This window comes from Betta splendens, chromosome 12, assembly GCF_900634795.4.
Source record: "Betta splendens chromosome 12, fBetSpl5.4, whole genome shotgun sequence".
Taxonomy (NCBI): domain Eukaryota; kingdom Metazoa; phylum Chordata; class Actinopteri; order Anabantiformes; family Osphronemidae; genus Betta; species Betta splendens.
Window position 1 is genome coordinate 1,852,863 of NC_040892.2, and position 15,421 is coordinate 1,868,283.

Here is a 15,421-nt window from a genome sequence, read left to right on the forward strand (position 1 = left end):
TGTTGAACGCTTCTGTGAAAGGGGTCCGAGCCTCCATGTGTCTTGTATGACAGGGGTTCAACAACCGAGCCGAGCAGCTGAGCTTCTACAGAGAGAAGACTGGGGTTTAGATGTGTGTGTGTGTGTGTGTGTGTGTGTGTGTGTGTGTGTGTGTGTGTGTGTGTGTGTGTGTGTGTGTGTGTGTGTGTGTGTGTGTGACTGATATATGTCTCCTTGCTTCCTGTTGCTGGCTGAATGAGCCGATCGGAGCCAGCGCAGCCGCACAGGAAGTGGAGTGGACGTTGCTGTCGCTGAGTGAGGGGGATGTCACATCTTCGTCACTGTGTCAATATAGAGAGCTCTTAGAACGGTTTTGCTGACTGATAAATGTGTTTTATAGGTCACTGTTCTACTGCGTGTGTGGCAGATAAAAGTCAACGACGTTAAATGGACACAATCAGCATTTATGGAGCCAGCGGAGCTTTCGCACACATGGAAACATCAACACTCAAACTCCTAACTTCCTCTGTAACGTCAAATAGCTGTCAGTGAAGAAGAACGAAGCCAAAGCAGATTATCGTGTCAAAACAGGAAGTGATTCCCCACAGCAATAATAATCAAAGATCGAGAGCTGCTGTTGCAAATTAGGAAGAAGGTTATAAAGTTGATTCTGATAAACTTTTGGTTTGGAGAAAGGACAACTGGCTTTGGGGAATGTTGAGTTTTAGCCCCCCACTATCTGCAGCTGGCTGCCTGAGACTGAGCATCTAAACTGAAACGTAGGAAAGGAACTGAGGAACAAACTGGGACCATAGATAAGAGGAGACAGAAGGAATGAATGGGGCGAATGAAGGAGGTCAGAAGAAAACCTGCCAGGGTTTAGACACTCAGAACTAATAGCATTAACTTTAATAGTTGAATTAATTCACACAGGAAACAGTTTAGGAACTATAATATTGTCCAGTGTTTTGACGTGAACATGCACAAATACATATGTGTATATATGTATATATATAAGTGTCAAAACGCTTTCTGTTAATTAATGCAATGATGCCGCCCATCAACGGTGCATGAAACAATAAATGGTGCTACTGATGTGGATGAAATCACAAAAACCTCAAAATAGACAATGAGTCAAAACACAAAACAAAGAAAAATAGGAAGAAAGGGACAAACCAGGAATAAATGATGGTGATGAAGTCAGACAAACATGTCGAAGGTGGAAAGCGAAGAGAGGGAAGGACACAGGAGGAAGCGGGAGCGAGACAGTCTGATCCACAATTTAGATAAAGGAACGGAGGGATGAGACGACCAAGGCCGAATCCATGACTACTATAAACAGTTTACACTCTGCGTCCCCTCACACACACTCACATAGGAAGGGACATCCTCCACACGTACGACCCACAAACACACACGTAAACACAAGCCCGCTCCAATCAGCTGACACTTAAATAGAAGAGCACAAACATGAGTCACCAGTCAGCTGGAGGCCTCCCTGTGGTGACTATCAGAACTGCAGGTCCACATGCGATGGGTGCGGTGGATGTTATGAAACAGGCACCAGGGGAGGCAGATGAAACAAGCACGACAGTGGAACCAACTCCAGCAAAGTTCCTGGAGTTAAGACGCGCTGCGTCGTTTCTCGGCCTCACTGTCCTTTGTGAGTTAAATAATAAAATCTGCATGTATTTAAAGTATTTTCAGATGTTTTCTGCAGACTTTTATCCTACTTATTGTCACAGTGGGATTCATGAACACCCTCAGCTCATGCAGCAGGTTTGAAAGAAATGCGCTATTTTATTATTGTTTTCTTCATCTGCAAACAATTAAGTACTTTAACACTTAATAGGAAACAACTGTAGCTATAAATGTATAAACATGTATAACATCACAGCATTTAATAAAAAAACACAGCAGGTCGTTCATCTGAAAGGTATTTTTAGATTCAAATGACATGAACTGTCACTTAACGTTAATCAGACAAAAGGAAACTCTTCCATGAAGAAGACTTACGATGTTGACGCAGTATTTCTGTTGTGCAACACTTTATGACTCTAAGTTAATTTAACACAGCTGATCACAATGCTTCTCAATCCTTAGAAGTCTCAATACAAATGTAGTTTTCCAGAATGATGCCATTTATTCACATCCAGCTGTTCTTCGCTTAGAAGTGAGCCTTTGAAAAGGCGAGGGAATGAATCCAGGCAGAGATTCTGCAGAAACAGAAGCAAACAAGTGTGTTTGTATCACATTTACAGTCATTTACAGCAGACACACACTGACCCGTAGGATGCAAGCCAGAAAGTGAACTTCAAATATTACACTGAAAAACAAAAGTAAAAAGTGAAACAAGAATGCCCCAAAATGGAATATTAAGCCACAAAACACTCGGCTAGGATTTAAAGTGATCGTTTGCCTCTGTGGAATTAGCTAGAGGTGACGAACACACAAACGCACTAACTGTGGCTGAAGCAGTCGCCGACAGACGGCTCAGGATTAAAGGGAGGGAATTAGATGCGATCAGTGGACACGGTGTCCGACCATTTTCTACGAAGGGCCTCTGTGAGGTCTGGGACCAGTCTGGAGAACAGCCTCAGCACCGGGCCTGATGCGACGCTCCCAGTCAGCAGTCAGCCTCGGCACCGGGCCTGATGCGACGCTCCCAGTCAGCAGTCAGCCTCAGCACCGGGCCTGGCGCTCAGCGCGCTCTCATGCATGCGCTCCAGGATGCGATGGATGCTGCTGAAACCGGGCCGCTCCGACGGCTGCGTGCTCCAGCAAAGCCGCATGAGGTTGTACAGCTCCAGCGGACAGTTGTCAGGGCAGGACAGGATGTGGCCGTCCCTGACGTAGTAAATGACCTCCTCGTGGCCCATGCCGTAGTACGGCTGCATGCCGTGGGAGAAGATCTCCCACAGCACCACCCCGTACGCCCACACGTCCGACTCGCTGGTGTAGCGGTTGTAGAAGATGGACTCTGGAGGCATCCAGCGGATGGGGATGGCGTCGTTCTCGTTGGCCTTGTAGTAGTCGGCGGAGTAGATGTTCCTGGAGAGGCCGAAGTCGGCGATCTTCACCACCATCTCCTCCCCCACCAGGCAGTTGCGCGTCGCCAGGTCGCGGTGCACGAACTTGCGCTCCGACAGGTACGACATCCCGGCCGCCACCTGCTTGGACACCGACAGCTGCTCGCGGCAGGAGAGCGGCCCGGCCTCCGGCCCGGAGGCGCCGGCCGACAGGCTGCCGCGGCTCAGGGGGCGCGACGGGGCGGGCGAGCGGCGCCGCAGGTACTCGTTGAGGTCGCCGTGGGCCATGTACTCGAACATGAGGCACATGGGCCTCCCCACGGCGCACACGCCTGAGGGGACACAACAGGAAGTCACATGACGGAGCTCATTCACTGTGAATGTTGAACCGAGACGTAAACACGGACAAACCATGAGTCGGGTCTCATATTTGATAAACTATTTATTTACTCATCGCTGCATATGTTTATCTTCTGACTGTGAATCCATTCTATTTACTGTACCTCTACAGGCGTCTGGCGTCTGCTGCATTTATGCCCAAACATCTCATTCATTTACGCAACCCTGCATTAGCAAATCGGGCAAAATGTGAATATTTTGCAACAGTGGAAAAAGTTTGACAGTGGTTTCATTTTCTCTTTCTACAGCAGCTAATGTGCAAATTGGACCCGACAACATTGTATGTGGCTAGTCCACTAAAATCCAATGAGTCATATTGGCCACAATAATAAATTAAGTTTTTTCTTAACATTACTTTTGGTTTTGGTTTGACGAGTTCAAAGGTCATAAAGTTCCATGAAGAACTTTACAGAGAGAAAGAATTTAACTGCACGACCACCAACAGTGTTTGTTGTTAATCTGGGTTTTTAGTTGCTCTCTGAGCTTCGTGTCAGTTTCACTTAGTTCACGTCCTGCGTGTCACAAAGAAGAACAGGCTCTGATTGCTCCTCATTTCATTGTAAATATTTCACAACCACTGGAGCCCTGACAGAAGCCAGCAGACTCCCTCCTGCATCTGGGCCATAGATCCAGCAGCACAAAGCTCACAAACGCACTGACCGAGCAGCCGCAGGATGTTGGGATGGTCGAACTCGGCCATGAGCGCTGCCTCCCTCTGGAAGTCGTTCTGCATGTCAGCGGAGGCCTCCTCCTTCAGCATCTTCACTGCCACCATGGTGAAGGGCTCCACAGGCAGCAGACCTGGAGCTCTGCAAACAACAGGAACTGAGCCAATGCAACGCAACAAACTGAATATCTGACGTTTTCTCCTCAGGTCTTTATATTTACACACACACACACACACACACACACGTTTCCCACCTCAGGGATGAGTTCTGACCTAATGTGTGTCCCTGTGTTACAGCCTCCTCCCAGCATTCCATTCCACCTTTGACGGAGGAATCAGCAGCTGAGCAGGAGGCCGTCGCTCAGACCTGATGAGCTGCTCTCTGCATCTGCTACCATTGAAATGCCAGCAGCTATTTTAGCAGCGCAGCGAGTTCTGCACCAGCTCCAGTGCTTCACGCAGTGACACGAACGCCTCCCAGTCACACATCAGGGACACAATGATTAATGGTGCAGGGCAGCTTCTGAGCTACTGATCATATTACAGTATGTCTGTGTGTGAACAGAGTCAGTGAGACCTTTGAAGTTTGTGACAGTTTCCCCTGTGACTTTGTAAATGACGCAGAGCCCTTGTTTGGTGACTGGGTTCCACCTCTCTTTAATTCAGTCTCCTCCCACTGCCTGAGAACTGTGACGCTGACTATTACATGTCCCAGCAGGACGTTCTCCATCCAGCTTCCTCCTCACCTGGCCTGGAAAACCCGTCCGAAGGCTCCCTCTCCGATGTCCCGCACATACTGGATATTGTTCCTGGGATACTCGAGGGCCAGCAGCTTGGAGTTCAGCAACAGGGGCACGCGCTGGTACATGGGGTTGGGGTGCAGTCGATCCAGCAGCAGCTCGGACGGCAGCGCGCTCAGCGTTGGGGTCTCCATCGCTCTGCGTGGAGACAGAACAAGCCGGCGAGTGGAACGAGCGAAGACCGACAAGAGCGGCGTCGGACAGGCGTTGGCAGCACGCACCTCTTTCTGCTCCTCCACTGCTTCCTCCGCCTGCGGCAGGCGAGGATGATGATGGTGAGGAAGACTCCGGCTGCAAGTGCAGTCAGGAGGATTATGATGACGGACATGGAGTAGGTTTGAGATGTGATGGTGGTGATGGGAGGAACACGAGGAGTCTGACGAGGACCCGGAGTCTCGGGTTTCATCACTTGAAAACACAAAGGTAAAATCAGCATTTGCCTTCAGTTGAACGTGGACGTGAACAGATGAGTCAGGACCTGCTACGGTTTTGGCCTCCCCACACTGTGGGACGGCGCAGTACTCCCAGCGTATGTTGGGGTTGGCGGTGAAGCACCAGGGCCTGTCACTGATGCCTCCTGGGTTCCGGCAGTGGTTCTCTGAGTCCTTCAGCTCTGGGATGACGCCCACGGACAGACGGTGCTGATGAGGAACCTGCAGGACGACGCAGCACAGCAGGTAGTGGTGGAGAAACCAAGAAACACAGTGTTGATCTTCACGGCTTTAAGTTGTGTGAGGATGGAAGAAATCTGTATTTGTGAGAGAGCAACATCTGGATAGAAAAGACAGATGCTGCCGTCCAGGACGTGTGTGTAACACATTAGCAGTGCTTTTGGTGATGAGGTCTGAGCTGCATATGCGTGTGAGGGCTAATTGCTTCCAGAGACAGGATGTGACATGTGAGGCCCCCCGCTGACCTGGCACACGGTTGCTCACAGAGCAGGAGAGTGGTTCTGTGAGCTAAACGGGCCTTTTGGGCCACAAGGGGAACATGTGTGTGTTTGTGTGTGGACCAGTCTAAATATAGACACAACGATGACACACTATCTAAATTACAAACACCTCCACGGCAGTTTCTGGGCTAATGCACGGCCCAATTACCCGCTGTGTTTGGGTTTGTGTGCAGTGATTTGGTACCTGTTGGCTCCACGGCTGACACACGATCCCGGACCGCGTCACGTTCATGGAGCCCTGGTAAAAACGGCCTCTGTCATTGTAACACGTCGCTGTTGATACCAAACGCATGAGATGCAACTTTCTGAACAGGCGCTCATGAAAATAAAACACATGTTGTGCCCTAAAATGTTTGCCAGTCTTACTTGTAACTTGATCTTTGATGACGTCTGAAACACAGAACAGGTTAAAGTGAATGAAATATAAAACAGACGTATGGCTGAAAAACATATACCTCAACATCAGTCCAGCGCAGCCACGATCGCGTTACAGAGCAAACACCACACGCTGCTGCTCCGGTGACTCGACACCACGCACACACATGCACACACCTGAAGCTGTGTGTTTTGGCTGAGCTGTAATGACCTCATCAGCTTCTCTGACCTGCAGTTGAACAGGCCCGGCTTTATTTGGCCCTCAGCTCTGATCTAGCTCATGTTTCCTTTTATGTAAACTTCATTTCCTTCCTCTCTCTTGCTTTGCTGCGCTCAGCTGTTTTGTGCACAATCCTCATGTACAGTACATGTAGTCCACGCTGGGGAACAAGCGGTCAGCGAGGGACGTCCTACCTACAAAAGGAAGATGTGTGCAGGCATGAGGGTCTGCGCGGAGGCTCGGTAGAACCTGGCAGCTGGGCAGCAGCGCGCCGGGGCTGTGAGGCCCGGTGAGGGAGGAGAAGAGGCCGGACTGGGCCGCGGTGCTGCCCTCCAGGCCCGACCACTCCCTGTGACAGTACAGCTCCTTCACGGCCAGGCAGTGTTCTCTGTAGGAAGGGAGAAAGCGTCACCCTGCTCCCTTCATTCAGTCACCATGCGTTCACGACCCTCCATCCAGTACCTGCACACGGGCTTAGGCGCCGGTCCGAGTCCGGACGGGTTGCAGTCGGGGAAGGAGGCGTGGCAGAGCAGCGAGCGCAGGGCGGGGCTGCACAGCGCGCTCAGCCCCTCCACCTCCGCCCACCAGCTCTGAACCAGGTACTCCTGCATGTCCTCGGGGTCCGAGAGCGAGGAGTTGAAGAAGACCAGCGAATCGTCTGGCAGGACGGCGCGGCAGACGTCGCCGCGGTACGCGCTGCAGTAGCCGGCGACGCCCTTGTAGAGTCTGGGGAATGGAGACACACGTTCACGATGGACATTTTGTTTATAGTGTTCATTAAAAGCAGCATCTGAGCCGCATCCTGCCTCGTCCACATTTCTCTGTCTGTCTCTCTGACAGCGTTTGCCCTAGTTTTCTCCCTTCCTGTCTCTACGCTGCCACTATTACGAGCCCCAGATGTTGTCTCCGAGGGAGGTCGGCGCTTCAGCAGAGTTCAAGTTAAACAATCAAACCCCGCAACCAGTCCATCGTATCTTATGTCTATTTACATGGTCTTTTTTACACTAACGGACTCATTTTACTTAATAAATATATGGTCCAGATGTTAAATCAGCTAAAATGTCACCATTAAACTTGTGTGTGTCTATTTTTGTCCTCCATTCAGCACAACTGCATTTCATATGTTGGGAGAACATTCTGTCTTTTACCTTTGTTCTCCTTCATGTTTTTATTCCTGTCTCCACCTTTGTCTCACTCTTGCTTCACGTTGTCCAGATGTTGTAGAGCAGCTGTGCTCGGGTTCAGCGGGGTTCAAATTGAATTCGCACCATATGGGTGACAAAGAGCGCGGCTCCCTCTTGGCCTGGAGGGTTTACAGACGGTGTTAAACGCGTGTTGTCTTTAGCCGACCCAAAGGAAGCGACGCTACTCTGCTTCTTTAAACACAGCTCACAGAAATGCAGCGTCCGCGTACTGTTGAATCACTTCACAAGCAGCGTTCGGAGGCGCTTCCGTTGCAGCACTGCTGAACATACAGCAGTCAAACACAGGGGACAAAGACACTGAGGATGGAACACTTCACAGCTGTCAGTCTTACCTCCACTCTACAGGGACGCGGCAACGTCCGGAGGATGATGGTTGCAGGAGTAGAAGCAGGAGCAGAGGGGAGAAGAGGGGAGACACACAGATGAGGAGACAGAAACAACCAGCCATGATGCTCCTCACTCCAACACAGAACAGAGAGAAGACTGAGGGACAACCTGGCGCTGGGACCGTGTGTGTGGTCTGGAGGGAGGAGTGTGTGTGCATGTGTGTGTGTGTGCGTGCGTGTGTGTGTGTGTGTGTGCGTGTGTGTGCGTGTGTGTGTGCGTGTGTGTGCGTGTGTGTGTGTGTGCGTGTGTGTGTGTGTGTGTGCGTGCGTGTGTGTGTGTGTGTGTGCGCGTGTGCGCGTGTGCGCGTGTGTGCGTGTGCGTGTGTGTGTGTGTGTGTGTGTGTGTGTGCGTGCGTGTGTGTGTGCGTGTGTGTGTGTGTGCGTGCGTGCGTGCGTGCGTGCGTGCGTGCGTGTGTGTGTGTGTGTGTGTGTGTGTGTGCGTGCGTGTGTGTGTGCGTGTGTGTGTGTGCGTGCGTGCGTGCGTGCGTGCGTGCGTGCGTGCGTGCGTGCGTGCGTGTGTGTGTGTGTGTGTGTGTGTGTGTGTGCGTGTGTGCGTGTGTGCGTGTGCGTGTGTGTGTGTGTGTGTGTGTGTGTGTGTGTGTGTGTGTGTGTGTGTGTGTTGCTGTGGGACAAGTGGGGGAGACAATAAACAGCTGAAGCTACACCACTAATACAGTGACAGCTGACACAGCACCAGGCAAAGCTGTGACAACTCATCACTACGATAACTTCAGCTCTGTTGCATCTGGTTTTACCTGCGACCGTGACTCTCGCCGTGGCTTTGGCTGTGTTGGCTCCCGCGCTGTGTCTGTTGGAGGCCAGGCACGTGTACAGAGCTGGTTTATTGGCCTTGACTGTAAGAACGGACAGAACGACTTCTCCAACCAAAGTCTCTGCAACCGACGCATCTGAGATCTGGAAGGACAAAGCTTCACATTCACTCGCTGTGTGTTTCGGTACCTGTGTCTTCTGCTGTTAAATGATCCACTCTGTGCTACATCACCACCACCAACGCTCCACAGAGGGGAGACGTGCTGCATATGCTGTGTGGGGTGAGCATTACTGTCTTTAGAATTGAGAAATTAGACATCAGAGCTAAACTTCACAGTCTGGGGCCGGTCTGTTCCTGCAATCCCACCCCTCACCAGACGATGGCAGTAATGCAAACTAGCTGTGAAACCAATTATACCTTTTTGTTCTCTGTCAACTTAAATACTATTCAACTCTACAAAGCATTTGACTGAATATTAGACTTGCATGATGATTTCTGAATAGTGTCTCCACCCAGAATATTATTATCATGTGCAACCTAATTATGTGCTCAATAATTGTCCCTGACACAATGCAGATGCCGCCACATGGACTCAAACGTTATTCTGTATTGACATAAATGTGTGTCGCTAAATGAGCGGAGGTGCTGAGCTGAGGCATGTCTATATCTGTCATTGTGTCTCACACTGTCTGCTTTTAGGAGCAGAGCTCTCCGGCTCCACTGAAATGAATGATGTCAACGAGCTGCCAAGAAAGCAGCTCCCACAGCTATTTTAATCAGCAAACACTAGCATTAACAAGCACCACGGGCCTGTAACCACGTTGTACCTGGACCCAGGAGCCTGAAACACAGGAGGGACACGTTCCCCGCGAATGCGTTCATACAAATAAAATAAAGAGACGCGTCATTTCACTTTAGTGTTAAAGAACTGAAGTTAAAGTGTGGGAGTTGAGACAAGCTTTCAATTTGACCGGAACCTAAACGTCTCAATGGTTGTTTTTCTCAGGAAGAGGGCGAGGACGATGAGGAACGCAGTAGTTCCACTTTGTGTTTGTGTTGTTTGTTTGTGTGGGAGCCGTGTCTCTGGGTCTGAGCGGCCTGTTGTTGATGTGAGGAGTCAGTGACCGTTGTGGTCTCCCCCACATCAGCCTCTCTAACGCTCCCTTCAGACGGCGGCGTCTCTGACTCCGTGCATCTGCTTCTATAACTGACACACGGACAGGAGAACGTGGACTGATGGACGGTTGTGTTGCTTTTGGACTTGTGGTTCGACTCACACTTCTTTGTTTCATGACACCGGCAATGAATAATATCATCTCCACCTGCATGTTATTAGGCCCGTGGCACATTCAGCTGCACGTGAGAGCGAAGTTTAGAACTTTGATGATGATTTCATGTGATAAGAGCATCACACTGGAACAATTAGAGCTGATAACGCTGCGTATTAGAGGCTAAATGGACGGCAATCTCTTCAATCCGACATAATGAGAATTCCTGCTCCCACTGCCAGTGTGTGTGTGTGTGTGTGTGTGTGTGTGTGTGTGTGTGTGTGTGTGTGTGTGTGTGTGTGTTGGTGTGCGTCTGTTGTTTGTATTTTCCTTTCCAGCCGTACAACCACTACCTCGCAGGTTTGTACTGTCTCTGTGTGTCTCCACTGTGTAACAGGACGCTTTTATAAATAAATATAAATAATGAGCATTAGGTTGCGCTGTGACGTTCGGTGTATTTCTCCCCGCTCTCCCATTATGTATGGACTCTTCACTGCCAACGTGTCACAATGTCGGCCATGTGATAATATTTTCTGATCTTGGCTCTGCTGACAGACACAGGAGACAGGAATATTCCTGATGGGAGAGCGGCCGACAGACACACAGTAACAATGTGGACTTAGAGCTTTCAGTTCGGTGCTGTTTTGCAGGTTTTCGGGTGCAGGAACACGTGTTGGAGACATCAGACTTACAGTATTCCCGTTTTCCAGCCAGGTGATGGTCGGGACTGGATTTCCTGTTGCGTTGCACTCCAGAGAAATCTGGCTGCCGTGAGCGACTCTCTTCTCCTTTGGAACTCGCAGGATTCTCGCCGGAGCTGGACGCACGCACACACACACACACACACACGCACGCACGCACGCACACACACACACACACACACACACACACACACGGACACGCACACACGGACACGCACGTACACACACACGCACGCATGCATGCACGCACGCACGCACGCGCACACACGCACACACACACACACACACACACACACACACACACACACACACACACACACACGCACGCACGCACGCGCACACACGCACACACACACACACACACATACACACCACACACACACACACACGCACACACACACGCACACACACACACACACACACACGCACGCACGCGCACATACGCACGCACGCGCACACACGCACACACATACACGCGCACACACGCACACACACACACACACACACACACACACACGCACACACACACACACACACACACGCACGCACGCACGCGCACATACGCACGCACGCGCACACACGCACACACATACACGCGCACACACGCACACACACACACACACACACACACACACACACAGAATTAGGTGTTTTGAATTGAAGCTCATGCTCAAACAGTGGATCATTTAAAGCGACTTTGTACCTTGTACTTCTATGGTGACGGGCTTTGAAAACGCCAGACCGAAGCTGTTTCGGGCCACGCAGCGATACTGGCCCGCATCCTCTCTCTGTATGTTGTGGATCTTCAGAGCTCCATAGTCGAGAATAGTAACACGGTCGGTGAACTGGAAGACAGGTTTAAAGCCCTTCTTTGTCGGCACGAAAGCATATGATGAATTTATTATGTGCCACTGGCTCCAGATGGCTGCGAACAGTACCTTGATCAGCTCATCGTCTTTGAGCCAGGTCACATCTGGTTTGGGGTTGCCGAGGGTAACGCAGGGTAAAACCGCCTTGGAGTCCAGCAGGAGGGTCACGTTAGCGGGATGACGTTTGATCTGAGGCTCTGATGGAGAGACACACATTTGCATTCACTATGTGCCCACGGATCCAGATTGAGTGCAGTCCGTCCAAAGCAGACGTACTCATCTTAAGCTGCAGAGCCCCACAGCTCTTGGCCGGTTCCCCAACACCGTTACTGGCCAGACAGCAGTACTCTCCATTGTCCGCCTCTCGCACATGAGGCAGGATCAGCATCTGGCCCCGCTCCCTGGTGACGTATCGAGGGTCGTAGGACCTGGTGGGAACAAAAGCCGGATATTTACAGGAGACCACATGGTTTAATGTCACAGCGTGTTTCAGGAAACCTACATTATTGGCTGATTATTCTTGGTCCAGCTGATGTCAGCGGGGGGGCGTGACTCCACCTCACAGATGAAAGTGGCATTGTGATCCAGCAGCACATCCAGGGTCTCTAACAGGGTGATGATGCGAGGTGCTGCGGAGCAAACAGACAGCAGAGCAATGTTCATATTGTGCTAAATAAAAGCAATTACAGGTTGAATAATCAAGAACATGTTTGTGTTTGGAATCCAGCCTTTTCTTACAGCCACTGAAGCTAAATTTAGAATCAAGCACAGGTTTCTTTCTGTGTCACATAAATGGCTCATGCCAGAAATGAAAAGCTGCGTCTTTCATTCGGATGATGACGCTATTTCAGGATAAGTCACGTGTTTGAGGCAGCGTCCGCTCGTGGCTGTTGACTAATGGGACCAGATCAGAGGTTCTGAGGTTTGCACCGTGTTTAACTTGGGGAGCGGAGCAGTTGGAGATGAAGGGGGATATTGAACGGAGCAGTATGTTTGTTTATTAATCAGAGGCTACAAGACACAGGAGACGCTGTGTATATTTAGAAGCTGAAGGAATATTACACTTGGACGAACTGCTCATTTTATTCAAGCTGAAGCTCACGCAAAAGCCTGTGTCTTTAGCATTTGAACAGCTGGTTCTAATTGGTAGTTACAAGTTCTGTGCAAAATAAATATGCAGATTATTAGAAAACAGAGCATTTTGTTTTCATATGTGGGACTTCATGATTATTATTTTTGCCTCGGGGTAAATGATGAGATGGGTCTGTTTGCACCTGGCTTCAGATCACAGACTTCAGGGTTTAAACTTCGTGTGACTGGAGGTTCTTGAACAGTAGCCGTCGTATGGAGACAAACCAAGAGCTGATTTCAACTAATGTGTGAATGATCATGATCCCCAGAGGAGGATCCCTCATTGTGGATACATTAAGTCCAACCTGAGGTTTCTGTCAGTGAATGTGCTTTATTCCTCGCTCTCTTCTGTTGCTGCTTTGAGTCTAACAGATGGTCGACATCTGAAGGTCCAACTGTGGCTCCGTGACTCACGAGCGTCACACAGTCGGACCTTGTGAGACCTTGTGTTCCAGCAGTGATCTCTGCAGCTTCACCGACAGCAGTTACATCCATCATGTCATAACCTACTGTACTTGACCTGATGCGAAAACACACCAGTGCTTTTCTGCTCCAGGACTTCACACCCAAAGTGATTGATAACATGAAGTTCTGCTTCCACGTTCATGCCTTTCCCTTTAAGGCTGTTTATTATGTTCTATTTCCCGTCGTATCTATCGGATCTCTCCTCAAACTCCATTTTTCCCACCAGTGTCGTCTTTTCAAGCCTGACTTACACCAACCTTTGCTTCCTTTTGTGTTTGCTTTCATTTCCTCCAGGTTTTTTCCATACTTTAAGTCACATTATAAACATCTCTCTCTTCTTTCTGATGCTATCGAGAGGATTGATTTTTTTTTTATTTTTTTAACTTTCATTGTGGTCTAACAGAATAAACACCAGTATTGTCTTTATGGCCCGTGGGGGGAGCTGAGTCTCGACCATTGTTTGTACTGGTTCAGTTCACAGCGATGAGATGAACAGCGTTAAACCTCCTTTGAGCCTTTCACGCTGCATTTAAATTCTTAAGTGGTTTTGATGTTTCCTGCTATTTCTTACGTAATGACTGACTTTCAGGACACTTATCAACTTATTAGGAAAATATAATAGACGTCATTCATTTGACAGAACATACTCTTGCTTGTACGGGTTCATTTAACTTAAAGATGAAATGTGTGATGCTCTAAAGAGGTCTCATTTACAAGACTTCTGTGACACGAGGAGTTGTTTTTTCAAGAGCATTAATAACGATCGCTGTCATTCGATTTGTTTGCTCACTTTCACTTCAAACGAAGTCAACCACAGCTAATAAAAGGCAGCTCAGCCCATCAGAACACAAGAAAAAGCAGCCTTTGTGTCGTGCAGCTCGCCTCTGCCTCAAAACCACAACAAAACGCCAACAATAACAGTGTAATCATGCACTTTCACAGCACTTGTCCACCCAGAGTTATTAAATATTAATTTGCCGCCATAGTGATAAATTACAGCAAGTCACAGATGATCATGAGACCAACCTTGCACATGTTTATGGAAAATGAAAATCAGAGCATTTGTAATGTGGATTCAACATTGGGGACATTTATCATGAGGAAATAGCTTTCACTGCTCTGTTACATGAAAAACAGCCACCAGAAGCTTTAGTGAGGAGCGTTTCCTTGAATTACATCACTTTTTATTTTTACCAAGTCACACAAACAACGTCACCAGCCAAATCTTTTTCCTCACTCGTCCAAACGATGTTGACAGAATGCCTTCAGTGATTTGCACTGAAAACAAGCTGCACCCACGTGTAAGGGCTCAGCCTCATTCAGCAGCTCCTGGCCGACGGTGGCGACGCCGAACTGTTCTTCCTCCCGTGGAAGCGCCTACTTTATGTCTGCGTATTGTGTGTCTGCGAGCCGCTCCGCAGGCCTCTGCATGCGACTTGAAACTGAGAGACACGCATCTCATGTGTCCTGAAGCAGCTGCTGAACGAGCTGCAGCCACTTAGCAACCTTTGAATGTGGATTTCACCTCATCTCTGCATGGATGTGCTTCACACCAGCGTTGTGGGCAACGTTGCAACACTTTAAATGGTCACATTGCGAAAAGCCAGGTTAACAGCATTAACCACAGTGTGCAGAGAGGAAATAGAGAACCAGGGTATAGGAAGGATATAGGTTTAGTCACATTTACACTATGAAGGCCGATAAACACCTTCTCCTTTTCTCTGCAGGATGAAAATAGGTGCTGTCACTGTTAAACATGAGGGAACTGCAAAGACAGAGGTGATATTTATCCTTATCCCCATTAAAGAAGAGGAATAAACCACATAACCAGACTTGTGTGTGTGACAGTGTCTGCGTGTTGGTGCCTCGTATTTGAAGCTCTCTTACCTCTCTGTTCACCGTGAGCGGCGCTGCCCAACGCCAGCAGAGCCACCAGCACCGGGACCAAACTCTCCATCTTGTGACTGTGACTGACGGCTTTTCCAGGGTTTTTCCGGTCACAGTCGCATTCCCGTCGCAGGCAGAGGAGACGTGGCTGCTTCCAGTGGCGGCGTGTGTCGCTGCCGCCGGCGGCCACGGGCTCTGAGCTCGCTGGGCCTGCGTCTAAACCCTGTGATGGACAGCGGCAGCTGCTGGATGTCCTCATGTACAGTCACTGCAGCTCCGTAGCTGCGCTCTAAGCCCCGAGGCTCCAAGCTGTTGT

At 49.5% G+C, this 15,421-nt stretch overlaps 1 protein-coding gene across 3 annotated transcripts; it reads right to left on the bottom strand.

The window, feature by feature from the left end:
• Positions 1-1,755: 1,755 nt before the first annotated feature.
• On the bottom strand, positions 1,756-15,421 carry musk (muscle, skeletal, receptor tyrosine kinase). Of its 3 annotated transcripts, XM_029169823.3 has the most exons (17): positions 15,106-15,421; positions 12,125-12,251; positions 11,899-12,050; positions 11,692-11,819; positions 11,457-11,598; positions 10,745-10,869; positions 8,768-8,927; positions 7,959-7,965; positions 6,884-7,147; positions 6,616-6,809; positions 6,193-6,216; positions 6,011-6,099; positions 5,353-5,527; positions 5,096-5,282; positions 4,821-5,012; positions 4,068-4,216; positions 1,756-3,340 (listed from the first exon to the last, which is right to left on the bottom strand). In XM_029169823.3, exons 1-17 carry the CDS (start codon positions 15,362-15,364, stop codon positions 2,649-2,651), a joined length of 3,066 nt encoding a protein of 1,021 aa, XP_029025656.2. In that variant the 5' UTR covers positions 15,365-15,421; the 3' UTR covers positions 1,756-2,648. The 3 variants fall into 3 exon arrangements, 2 of the variants coding, with proteins under 2 accessions (XP_029025656.2, XP_055369433.1); XR_008696312.1 differs by lacking the exons at positions 8,768-8,927; positions 10,745-10,869; positions 11,457-11,598; ... (2 more) ...; positions 12,125-12,251; positions 15,106-15,421 and having other exon boundaries at positions 1,756-2,195; positions 2,444-3,340; positions 7,959-8,212; XM_055513458.1 differs by lacking the exons at positions 8,768-8,927; positions 10,745-10,869; positions 11,457-11,598; ... (2 more) ...; positions 12,125-12,251; positions 15,106-15,421 and having other exon boundaries at positions 1,756-2,587; positions 2,631-3,340; positions 7,959-8,213.